At 36.6% G+C, this 13,513-nt stretch overlaps 1 protein-coding gene and 1 long non-coding RNA gene across 3 annotated transcripts in view; both read left to right on the plus strand.

The window, feature by feature from the left end:
* The window catches only part of LOC137013091 (uncharacterized), a 1,852-nt gene extending 1,391 nt beyond the window's left edge, over positions 1 to 461 (plus strand). The window contains exons 4-5 of the long non-coding RNA XR_010893656.1: positions 224 to 288; positions 398 to 461. This is a non-coding gene — a long non-coding RNA (uncharacterized lncRNA). The remainder of the gene's footprint in view (positions 1 to 223; positions 289 to 397) is intronic.
* Positions 462 to 3,279: 2,818 nt separating this feature from the next.
* ubap1 (ubiquitin associated protein 1) lies at positions 3,280 to 11,824 on the plus strand. Of its 2 annotated transcripts, XM_067376232.1 has the most exons (7): positions 3,280 to 3,460; positions 5,354 to 5,402; positions 5,512 to 5,636; positions 5,716 to 6,510; positions 8,225 to 8,383; positions 8,500 to 8,601; positions 9,472 to 11,824. In XM_067376232.1, the coding sequence occupies exons 2-7, from the start codon at positions 5,363 to 5,365 to the stop codon at positions 9,610 to 9,612; spliced, it is 1,362 nt and encodes a 453-aa protein (XP_067232333.1). In that variant the 5' UTR covers positions 3,280 to 3,460; positions 5,354 to 5,362; the 3' UTR covers positions 9,613 to 11,824. The 2 variants fall into 2 exon arrangements, with proteins under 2 accessions (XP_067232333.1, XP_067232334.1); XM_067376233.1 differs by lacking the exon at positions 8,225 to 8,383.
* Positions 11,825 to 13,513: the final 1,689 nt, after the last annotated feature.

Here is a 13,513-nt window from a genome sequence, read left to right on the forward strand (position 1 = left end):
CCTTTTTATTTATTTATTTATTTATTTGATCCCTCAATGCCACAAGTGTTGCTGGTATTGTCCATAAATATATTAATTGCAAATTTGGCCAGTCATTAATATGAATTATTTTCTTTTTCTTGTCCTTTGCTATTGCATATCTGCAAAAATTTGATTTCCTATTACAGATTATTGTGCTTTTTTTTTTTAATTAAGAAAATTAATCACAATTGCTTTATCACAGGCTGAAAACATTCACCTGAGAGAAAGTCCTGAAGACCTCATCAAGGAGTACTTTCTGAGTTGAACGTAAGAACGTATTTTGGTTTATTTTCAGAAAAATAAGTCTAAATTTGTGTATTTTGTAGTTATGCTAGCAAAAGGTGACCGAATTTGTTTTTTTTATGTTTACTATTAGGATAACCAGACAGATGATTGAGGAGCAGCTCACCATGGCAATGTTCATTATTTGGAAGGAGGGGAGAACTTCATGAACCATCTGCTGACATTGAGGGAGTTAAAGTTTTGAATCAACTTACTTCAGTTACATCAGCTTGTGCCCTGCTTCTAGGTATGACATACATCATCAACCTGGCTTGTCCGAAACCACTTTGATTTACTTTGTATGTATATGTTAGAGCTGCACAATTTATCGTAGAAAGGTCGCAATCTCGATTCAAACACCCACGCGATCCTACTTTATTAATGACAATGATTCGCCTGCGTCTGTTAAACCTTTGACAAAAACATTCAGTGTTCATGCTGCCACTGATCCAGAGACAGCAGTTTTGAACCACACTGTAGTTATTCAAGGATTTGGTTATTTGATTTCTTTCACAAATATTAAAATTATCACATAAGTAATAAGACAAAAGGATATAAACACTGGACATCAGACAGCGATCAAAATAGAGAAAATCGAAACTAACATGATGCTTCAAATAACTGTTGTATATAAATTACCTTGTTAAGCCACTAGGTGGCAACCAGTGACATTGTCATTGAATCATTCATTCAATAGATTGGATAAGGTTAAACCCTGATTCATCCAGTAGTGAAACAAGTATTTATTAATGAGCCATTAATATATTCAAAACCATTTTTTAAAAATAATTCATTCAAATTAAACATTTTCCGGCAATTAGAGTCCAGCTATTAATATTTTGCTAGAACTAGTAAAATAAATGTAATTTTTAGTTGTCTATTTAGAATCGTGGGAGAATTGCGATCTCTATTTGAAACCAAAAATCATGATTCTCATTTCATCCAGAATCCTGCAGCTCTAGTGTATGTCTCGTACAAAATGTGAAGTTGTATGAATATCCAGATTTGTGCAAGGGTAATCACCTTTAAAGGATTAGTTTACCCAAAAATGAAAATTCTGTCATTAATTACTCACCCTCATCATTGGAGGAACAGAAACCTCTCAGACTTCATCAAAAAGATCTTAATTTGTTTTGAGTTCAGAAAAAGCATACGCATAAAATACGAAGTATACTTTGGGCTTTACACACAGTAATGAATGTTTAAAAAGCAAAACAAAAAAGTATTGGGTAAAAGCATCCCCCATGTTATGTTAACCTGATGATGTTATTTTGTTTAAAGGCCTACAGTTGGAAGCAGCTGTTCTCCTCTTGCCTGCACTGTTCAAGGTGGACCTGGGGTTGCTGTTTGACATTGAGGTGAGCCATGAACAGTTGACTACAGTGTGTGAAGCACAATCTAATCAAAGCACGACACTTATTGCACATTTTGTTATAATTTAGCTTATAAGGTTTGCCTTTCAAATAAATATGTGAAGATGGTTAATGCTTTTATCCCCTCTTCTCCAGGGCCATGCTCAGACCAGCCCTCCTGTCATCCCAACACCTAAGATAGTGCCTGAAGCCTGCGGGAGGATCATCTCATGCAGTATGACCACATTTTGTTCACGTTGGATGGCCAGTTAATCACAGAGTAGAGTGAGGACATCTTGATGGCACTGGGCCTCCTCCTATGTGTATATTTTGCGTTTGGAATCGAATCCAATCCAGTGCCCTAAAGGACTGAAAAAGACACTGATCTTTTTGAAGTATGTTGTTTTGAAATTGAAGTATGCAGTCGGACTTCCAGGCACTGTAAAATGAGTGTACAACTCAATCTGTGAGTAGACTTTTGGAGTCAATACTCTCTCTTGCTCCCTTTCTTATGGTTTAAGTTCCAGTTTTCTATATTTTTTTTTGAAATCCCGAAGGACAAAAAAGAAACTGCAGGACTTCAGAGCATAACTCAGTATGTAAAAACAGGACTATTGTCTTCAAAAATGTACATATTTCAAGCTTGTTGCATTATTTTGTATGTGTATAAAAGGGGAGTATAATGTGAGTTTATTTGCTGCTGAAAGAAATAAATTAAAAGGTTTTGAAAGTGTAATGTATTTTGTTTTTCAGTAAGCATTTAGTACATGATTTTGAATCTTTGAAGTCATGATTTGGTAAGAAATTATTAATTATCGTTCATAAAAGTGTAATTTAGAAGCATATTGACTCATCTACAGTAGTACCTGGCATGATAACAGGCCCTGCTAGCTCAAAAAACAATATATGGCACCTCTAATTTGACAAATGTGCTAGAAAACTTTAAGAATAGGTGCTATATAGCACCAGAAAAGGTTCCCCTATCATAACGAGCCAAAGAACCACTGCTGGTACTATATGGCACCTCTTATGGTTCTATATAGCACCATACGACAAGGTGCCATATAGCACCTTTAAAGATAGGTGCTATATAGCACCAAAAAAGGTTCCGCTATGATTACGAGCCAAAGAACCATTTTTGGTGCTATATAGCACCATTTTTCTTTAGAGTGTAGATAGATAGATAGATAGATAGATAGATAGATAGACAGACAGACAGACAGACAGACAGACAGACAGACAGACAGACAGTAAGACAGACAGACAGACAGACAGACAGATAGACAGACAGACAGACAGACAGACAGATAGATAGATAGATAGATAGATAGATAGATAGATAGATAGATAGATAGATAGATAGATAGATAGATAGATAGATAGATAGATAGATAGATCACTTTTTGAAAGTGTATGGACAAACGCAGATTCTCTATTCTATCTCTCTTTACTTAATGGTTATTACAGTTCACTAACCAACAATATCCACCAAACTCAAATAGATCAAAACATTAATTTTTAACGGTGACGGACTCAAACCCGTGCTGAACCCATGTGCAACGCCCGACACTGATGACGCTCCTCCACTGCTCCTCGTTGATTGGTCGAATCTGTCATCATTCAGTGGCAACGCATGTCGTCACAGGAACCGAAGGAGGCGGTCAAACCAAGATGGCGTTCCGCGATGAAGCAGGAAATATACTCGGTTTTCAGTAAATCTCCTCATTTGAGAGCATCGACCGGAGCTTGTATGTCAGAGAACAAGTGAGAGACCTATTCGGAGACTCAAGACAGAGCAGATATTGGTAAGGACATTGGTGGGAAACGCAGGGACAGTTTGAGGGGCGGTGGCAGAGGAAGTCGGGCCCTGTTAGGTCGCTTCACTAACCTGAACTGAAGCAAAACTAGACAGTTGTTTTTAACCAAATGTCCACATCAATTTCTGTGCCTCTCTAACGTTAGTTCTTAAGTACCAGATATTTGGTTTTAGGTCAAAAATCTTTTCATTATTTGACATGACAGATCGAATAGAGACAATCGTAGTAGCTTGGTAAGAAGCCAGGAAGAAATATGTGTCATCTCATCATCCAGTTTCAATATAAGCCAACTTCCCCAGACTCTCTCATCAGTGTATCTAAAGATTTATTGTTAAATTTGAAATGGTATGGGATTCGGGCTTGCGGTCTTTATGCATTTTTCATTGTCTTTTATTATTACGCAACAAAACTGTTGGCTGTGTATAGTTAACAGGCTGGTTATGTTTTTCCTCTGATCGGCTGTTATGCTTTTTATGTAAGACATTATGGGTGGTGAAATGACATCAGAACCGGTTTTATCAGCCCGTATGTCAGCATGTGATACAGTTTTAGGCTATAGTTCCCTGCTTATCATGAAGTACATTGTCACTTGTGCTCAGTCTATTGATATGTTTTAGTTTGTAAACTTACTGTAAATGTAGAAGCTTATGTGTTTACAGTTTTACAAGAAAGTGATGCTTGTAACTTAATGCTGTTGGACTACTATGCTGTGTTTTCTACTGATCTTAAAATATATTTTTTTTTTCAACAGTGTTTGAAAGTATCCGATTATCAATATTTTTTTCTTTTTGACATTATCAAATCATTAGACAACAATGAAAAAATAATATTCCATAATATGTATTATTATTTGTTTATTTTTTTGTGAATGGTTAACTGTTAAGGTTTAAATGCTATGCAGTTAACACTTAAGAATAAATGTAATGTAAAGAGTAATTTATTCAAACAATATACAGAATACACTATCTGTGAAAGTGTTGACCCGCTAAATTATGTAATTTATTGTAGACAGGATATTAGAGCTGATACCTGATAAAATAGAAATAATGGTAAATATTATACTGTTCAAAAGTTTGGGATCAGTATGTTTTTTTTGTTTTTTTTATTAATTCATTAATACTTTTCCTTTTATTCAGTCAGGACACATTAAATTGTTTAAAAGTAAAGATAAGTGCCAGTAAAGATATTTGTTACAAAATATTTCTATTTCAAATTCATTTTGTTGTTTTGAACTTTATATTCATCAAAGAATCCTGAAAAAAATGTATCATATCTGTTTTCAGCATTCAAAAACAACAGTTTTGCCATCAAAAAAATAAATTACATTTTAAATTGTAATAATACTTCACGATATTGCTGAATTTACTGTATTTTTCATCAAAAAAACCCTGAAATACAACCCTGGAAAAAGACTCAAAAAACAAGTAAAATGTTACCATACCCAAACATTTGAACAGTATTGTATAATATAGGTCAAACTGATTGCAGATATGTTTTCCAATGGTTATGAAATAGTTTTTTCAGTTTTGTTTGTGTAATTCTTTGTATTTAAGATCAATAGTTAGATTACTACAGCTATTAAAGTTGAATTTAAATAGCATATTTCATTAGTGTCTTAAATCTCTTTGGCATTGTGTTGGCATAATCACTCACAACCAAGAAATTCTGTTGTTAGCGTAAACAATAAAATTCTAATTCTGTCTTTCTTATTCTTCTCAGCTCATTTTGTGTAACCCAAAGATTATCTCAAACCTTGCTTATGATATTTTGTGTGTGTGTGTAAAATGCTAACTTCTTCAGAGAAAATCAAAGAACAAGGAAGTGAAAATGGGTAACTGTCCACAGTTTGTGTGAATTTATGTTGTTTGTTTATTTCATTAGTTACTCTAAATGGCTGCGAGGAAGTCTGGATCAGATATCCACAACAATGGTGAGTCAGCCAATCAGCTGTCATGATTATTTAGTTTTTTTAAATAAATGATTAATTTTAAAATAATTTGGTTTCACTGTTCTTCTGTTACTTCACTTGATGTTTCAAGGACCCGTCAGCTACCTTGATGATGTTCCCTTCAAGCTCAATGAGAAATTCCGCTGTCCCTCAAAAGTGGGTCTTCCCATTGGCTTCTCTTTATCCGACTTTAATTCCAAACTCTTGGATCTGCAAGTAAGTCTGATTTTCCCTTTAACTTTACATCATAAAAGTGTTTTTGTCAGAAATAATTAATGCTTTGCTTTTACTCCAGTATGACTTCAGTCTAGAGCGACGGAGCGTTCAGTGGGGGGAGGAGCTTGCCAAAGCACGAGCTGCAGAGGCTCGAGCAGTGGAGGTCGCCCGGGTGGACTCTGAAAATGAAAGGCAGGCTGCTGCTCAGGATGCAGATGTCGGATTGGTTGGGGGGAAGAAAGCCCGCCCCTCTGATGAGCAGGACAATGTCCCACCAGCATTAAACCCGGTTTTAGCTGGCCTGTGGCACAACGCAATCCTTACGCCTCTCCCAGCCCCCTCTTTTGGACCGACGCGACCAGAACCTAGCAACCCGGCCCCGCAGAGTCTGAACTTAGCTGATTTTGAGCGAGAGGAGGACCCTTTTGACAAACTTGAGCTTAAGACACTGGATGACAAAGAGGAGTTGCGGAATATCCTGCAGAGCCAACCGCAGTCATCCATTTCTCCTCCTCCGCTTCCTCCAGCAGAAAATCGTCCCGCTTCTCCAAGTACTACGCCTCCTCTTCAGGCCAAAACAGGAATGTTCCATAAACCCAATGGGCTGGTTGGACTGCTGGACTTAGACCGAGGTGGGGTTGTGGGGACCCCTCGAGGACAGATTGATGCTGACCGCCCATGTAATATACGCTCACTGACTTTCCCCAAGCTTTCAGACCCAGGAGACTCTCCCTCAGAACCACCTCTCAGCGCTTACCCACCACGCAGTCTGTCCAACGGCACACCACCATCCCTGCAGAGAACAGCATCGAATACCAACACGACACTCCCCCAAGAGCAACCTGTCTATGCTCAGAATGGGACTCCGAAGCAGGTATCTTTACGTGGATGAAAACATTTGCATTTCAGTGTTGATTGTTAGCATGTAAATTAGTCAACCCAGGCTCTTTGGAAAAACTTCATTTCTGCAAAATTATATTACGTAGCTTCTTGCATGTTACATAATACTTTCAAAGTAAAAAGAATCTTGAAGAAAAAACTTCTGGCAACGTTTTATTACGTTGCTTGTTGTCCTTACCGTTTGGAAATGAAATGTCCAGTGAGTGGCGCTTAATTGCATTTGAAAATAGCGTGGCACTTACGCTAGGGGTGTAACTGTACACCATGGTGACGGTTTGGTACGTACCTTGATTATGAAGTCACGGTTTGGTATGGGTTCGGTACAGCAGGGGGGAGAAAACTAAACATAAAATTGCTTCTTTTTTTATTATTAAGCAGTGGGTTATTAAACAAATTGTGTCTCTCTCTTTAAATAAATTCAATTATAATTAACATTTTCTTAAGGATAAAAAAATCTACATGGGCTAATGCTGTAAACTATATATAGGGAGCCCTTTCTTACACATTACTATATTATTAAAGGTTACAATTAACAACAGAGCCCAAACTATTAAATTCAGTTGCTATTTATTTTTAGAAATAATAATCCACACATTTAAATTGCACATAAGGCAGGTTTTGAATTAACTTCTAAATCTAATTATAAAATTATTACTCCAATTCATGTTATATATATATATATATATATATATATATATATATATATATATATATATATATATAATCATGAACAGTTACTGTCATAACTTGTTTTCATGACAAATTTATTTAAACATTAATTAAATAATTAAGACATTACTAACAGGTAAAGTAAATATAATGAATATATAAGCAAATACAGTGCATATATTTAGTGAAATGCTCCCCTCTAGAGTTCATTACTCTAGTGAACTAATATTCTGTCGACACTAAATGACTTGCCTGATGTAAATGTAATGCTACGTGAGATTATTCTCAAGCTGTTTTATTGTCTTTCTGTGGTTGAAACATTAGTTGAGAGATTACACGTAAACAAGATTGTCAGTTCTTCTTGTTCTGGGCTTTTTCCTGTTGTGGCAGTTAGCAAACAGCATTGCATTACCCCGGATGACACCTTCTGGATTGGAGTATGGAATCCCTGTGACTGACTGTATTCGTCTGACTGTGTGCACTGAACCATGACGTCCCTACCGTACGGTTCGGGATAAATATATGTACAGTTACACCCCTAACCTATACTGAACCCTACCCTAAACTTAGCTGATAGTGTAACAAAAGCAAATGTGAGATATCAAAGGGTTTGCCGAAGCACCCATGCTGTTTTAGCTTGATTTGATCTCTTTATCATGACATTTTACTTGAATCAAATGGTAGCTGTACCAGGGGAGATACCGAGCAACTTAACTAGGCCAACTTATGGAGCTGATTATGTGATGCAAACATCAAAATGTATTAGTTCACAAATCATTCACAACGAATCAAAAGTCTTTCTTAACCAATAATGTGCCCTGTAATCATAATTTCTGTGAAAAGGAAAAAAGGTTGTTGGTGTTTTACTGCCACTATTGGTCATTTCAACTGGAAACTGCAGTGAATTTTATGTATAGGTACATTTTGGAGTTTTGCTACAATGTAGGTAGAGGCACGTTTTTCCAATAAGCCTAGGCTGAAAATAGTTAAACTGATTTTCTTTCTAAACGTTTTTGCAGTCAAACACCGTCACAGCTATTAACCATCCGCCTGCTGCCACGATCCTTCTCGGCCTTTCTCCCAGTGAACGACAGTGTGTGGAAACAATTGTGGGCATGGGTTATTCTTACGAGGGTGTTCTCAAAGCCATGCAAAGACAAGGACAGAATGTGGAGCAGGTCACTTTTTAGTCTTGATTATCCTTACTACCAGTCTCTGTGATAGTGTTGTTTTAAGTAAATGATTAAATGACTCTTTAATTACTTAATTGTTATGCCATTTCTCTCATTCGTAGGTGCTGGATTACCTGTTTACTCACAGTCGACTGTGCGATCGAGGTTTTGATGCGACTGCTGTGGAGGAGTGCTTGGAGATGTACCAGGGTTCAGAGGAAAAGGTTGGTGAATTCTGACAGCCACAAATACACAAAAAGACTGAATTACTATCTGCTGTCTAATTTGAATGTACATTTGCATGTATATTGTTTACATGTGCTTGAAAACACTGAATTTAAAAAGAATTCTACTTTACAATAACAAAGAGTCATTTAAGAGTCTCTGAGGTAAATAAAAATACATTTTGTTATCATTTGCTAGAAGCTTTATGTTATTTGAAACATTTTCTTATACTGCCATTCAAAAGTTTGGGATCAGTAAGATTATTATATATTGTTATTATTATATTTCAAATAAATGATGTTCTTTTGAACTATTTATTAATCAAGGAATCCTGAAAAAAATCCATCCTGGTTTGCACAAAATTATTAAGCAGCACAACTTTCAGCTTTGATAAGAAAGGTTTCAACCAATTCATCATATTAGAATGATTTCTCAAGGATCATGTGACACTGAAGACTGGAGTAATGATGTTGAAAATTATATTTTAAATCATATTCAAATAGAATTGTAATTTTCACAATAATACTGTTTTTTTCTACTGTATTTTTGATCAAATCAGATTCGAATAGTTGTAAAATAGTAAAAATTCAGTTCAGATATGGCATTAAATGTACCTAACATTTTTCTATTCACACAAAGCTATTGCATGGCTTTAGAAGGGCTGGAATATATCGGCTACTTATATGTCTCCTGTTTTTTGGAGCCCAGTGCCCATTCTGGACATTGTGCATTACATGTTCTTTTATGTTCCATGGAATTAAAAAAATCATACATATTTGAAACAAAATGAAGTTGTGTGCAAATTATGACATTTTTCATTTCCTTTTCAGTTTTGCGTTTTTATATTTATGCAACATTCTCTCCCATAGGCTCTTGAGTTTCTGCAGCTGATGTCCCGGTTTGGGGAAATGGGCTTTGAGAGGAACACTATTAAAGAGGTACTACTCGTGCACAATAATGACCAGGACAAGGCGCTGGAGGATCTGATGGCCCGAGCGGCTGCGAGCTGAGCTTCGAGAGTCCGTCCACCTGGAGCCACCCCTCCCCTGGCCCTCTGAGGGGTCCTGGCTATGGAAGGATGTGATTCTCTTATCTCTAAGACAGGACAACTGATTTTGTATCCTAATAAAGATATACCTCTTGAGGTAGGGATTGATGGCACCACCCAACTGTGCATTCATCCCTCTTCAGCTGTATGTCTGTTAAGTGATCTTAGAATGGTGATGAGTGGGAGGATCCCAAACCCCCCTCCGAGAATCGGCATTGGCTAGTGTCTCTGTTGCCATGGTGACAGGCTAGACTGGGCGGTACTAGAGAAACAGAACTGAGCGAAGCCCCATAGACACCAGGTTTGACAGAATACGGATTTGGAGTGACACTCGAAGCTAAAACGCTGCCATCTTCCGCTGCTGGATGCAGGCTTTCGAAAATTGAAACCTGAACACTCATAAATACAACCCATGGCTGAACAGAAACCCCACAGAAGTGCCCTCTCTCTATTCTGTCTCTGCTGTTTGTTTGTTCATCCGTTGTTTATATGTTTGACTGGCAGAAACACTTTATCTTTCTTCATTTGTCCTTTTTTGAGATTGTGTTTCTTTGCTCTATGATTAGGAACTGCTTTAACAGAACTAATCAAAGTTATGTAAGTTCACAGAAAAAAAACTGCAGCAAACTTTTGCCAGGTTGGCTTTTGCACTGGAATTAACACATTTGGCAAGAGAAATTGGCAACTTTGGCTGCAAAATTTAAATGATGCCGCCACATTTCCATACAATTGACATGCAAATACTGCACAGGCACACTGAATCACAGATGTTAATATAAACATATTTAAAGATCTGTAAAGATACACTGTCGGTTTCCATCTGTAATAAATAAATTGAGAAAATTAACACCCTGCTGAGGTTAACGGATTAATATGAGATTATTCTAAAATCTATTGGAGGTACAAAAAAAATGGAGGTACAAGGATGAAACGTTTGGGGTCAGTAAGATTTTTATTTAAATGAATTGATACTTTTGTTCAGCAAGGATGCATAAAATTGATCAAAAGTGACAGTTATGATTTTTATAATGTTAGAAAGATCTCTATTTCAGATAAATCCTGAGTGTACATCTTAAAAGATCAGCACATAAGGGTTAAATTGTAATAGTGTTTCACAATATTACTGTTTTACTGCATTTCAGATCAAATAATGCAGCCTTGGTAAGCATAAGGGACTTCTTTTTAGAAAATGTGAATAAATCTTACTGACTTGTAACGTTTGAACCGTAGCGTACCTGATAGTTGTGCAATAGATCTGCGAAATCTTGTGGCACGTCTTTTGGGCCATTAGAAACAGTTTGAATGGACTATAGAGCTTTGGTCACCAGAGGAAACCTGCATGTCTGTTCAAATACCTCATGTGGTATTGGCCAACTTGCGGGAAAATGAGGAAGAACTGTGCGATGTAGGAACTTTACTGGCATCACACAAATTAACATATCTGACTCCAGTAGAAACTTTTGGCTCAAATGTATAGGGCCAATGTTTAACCTCATAGTTTTTGATAGTGAACTTTGACCTTTATCAGTGGGGTGAATGTCATGAAAAAAATGTCCAGGTCGCATTCCACCCCCAAATCCTAAGAAATTCAGTTGTGTATTATATATAAAAAAAATCAAGCCCATTTTAAGACCATTAAGTTGTTTTTTTTGTTTGCTTTTGGATTGTTTTCATGAGAATTATATGCAAGTTCTCCTCTTTTACTATTTAGTGAATTTTGTAACAAAAAGTATCTCACTGCAATAATGATCTTAATGATACATAGACTTTTATTTTACAAAAATACGTTTTTTTTTTGTCTTTTGATTTTGTAGTGAAAAATGACATGTTTTCTGACATTCGCCTCAAAAATTGTGTGCCATTTATTTATTTATTTATTTTTCTTTGAGTCACACCAATGCATTTAGGTTGAGATGCAGCCAGAGACCCTCATTTGACTCTTTAAAGGTGTCAAATAGACAGCAGTCTTCAGTTGTAATAGGCTTTTTTACCTGGTATGAGACCGTACTAAAAACCTCAATCGAGACAGTTCAGAGAAACATGAGCATGTTACTGTTGGTACTGTTCCAGTTATATCAAGTATTTTCCTTCCTTCTTCATGCTGGTGGATCTCATGTAGATGTCAAGATCACCTAAAAATCAAACCATAACGTAAACATACTTTCCTCATATATATATATATATATATATATATATATATATATATATATATATATATATATATATATATATACACCCACACACACACACACACACACACACACACACACACGGAATGGTCAATGAAACTGAAACACCTGGTTTTAGACCTCAATAATGGTCCTCCAAAAATACCTCACAATGGCTGAAAAATATTTAGATCTGGAGACTGTGCAGGCCATGAGAGATGTTCAACTTCATGTTCATGTTCATCAAACCATTCTGTCACAAGTCTTGCTGTGTATTGGTGCATTAGCATGCTGATACACAGCACCACCTTCTAGGTACAATGTTTGAATCATTAGGTGCACATGGTCCTCAAGAATGCTTGGGAATAGGACATACAGTAGGGAATGCTATGATATTGGATCACTGATCCACCGCTGTGCTTCACTCTGGGCACACAACAGGTGTTAAGCCATTTTCATCTCCACACCGTAACTCCCACGGATGTGGGAAAGACAGTGAAGGTGGACTCATCAGAGAACAATACATGTGACCAAAGGTTTGTCTATAGCAGCCCGACTGCTGAATATTGACTCTGTGGAGCTCCGGACGAAGGAGAGTCAAGGTGTGCAGATGTGGTTCGTCCTGTGTCGTGTTATGCTGACATTACACTGGATACCATAGCTCTTGATACACCAGAAAGACTTGCTGTCCTGGTCACAGATGAGCCATCAAGATGCACACCAACAATTTGTCCTACTTTGAACTCTAATATGTCTCCCATTATGTAATGTGGATTGCAATATTTCATGTACAGCTGTGCTATTGCTCTGTTAATTCTACCATCACACTCTGCTCTTACTGATGGAATGTAAAATCAGTGAAGATTGGCCACCAAGCAGCACAAATATAGGCATGAAACCTCCAACACTATATTGGCCAGTGTTTCAGTTTCATTGTCCAAGCTCTGTGTGTTTGTGTGTGTGTGTGTGTGTATATATATATATATATATATATATATATTTAGTATATTAGTCAATATTTGCAGTGGATCAAAAAAGTTCATCAGTGTTGTCCTAGAAGAAGGTTTTGATCCACTTCAAATATTAACTACTGTGTGTATATATATATATATATATATATATATATATATATATATATATATATATATATACACACACAGACTTTATATAGAGAGAGACCTGCATATGTTCTTGACAGATTTCAGGAGGTTCACCCATCCCGTACAGGACTGATTATTTAAATGAAGTAAACATGGGTCTTCCTCTTCTACTTTTTGTGTCAGCATCCCTCAGTCTAGGCTGAATAGAAAAGGCTGAAAAGAACAGAGCAAACCTACTGCTGGCTGCATCACAAAGAACATTCTGGCCTGGAGTGAGTCAGCGCTCAAATGCAGATCTATTGTTATAATTGTAAACGGGGAAATGTCCTGAACCTGATTGACAGGTAGAGCAGATTGGAGGGCTTTTGTCTTAACGATACAGAGATCTGTTGCTCTTAAATGTGATTTAAAATGTTTAGTCTTCTTTAAAATGATTTCAGACTTCAGTGTGATTAAACTTAATCTTCTTTTCAAAAAGTGTGGCTGTCACTGGTGTTTATGATGCACAGATTTTGTCCAGCAGCAGCAAAAAACAAACAAAGAAACAAAACACCTGAACTTTGATAATCTCTTTTTCTGGTCACTACCATCGTGA

Source organism: Chanodichthys erythropterus, chromosome 22 (genome assembly GCF_024489055.1).
Source record: "Chanodichthys erythropterus isolate Z2021 chromosome 22, ASM2448905v1, whole genome shotgun sequence".
NCBI classification, from domain to species: domain Eukaryota; kingdom Metazoa; phylum Chordata; class Actinopteri; order Cypriniformes; family Xenocyprididae; genus Chanodichthys; species Chanodichthys erythropterus.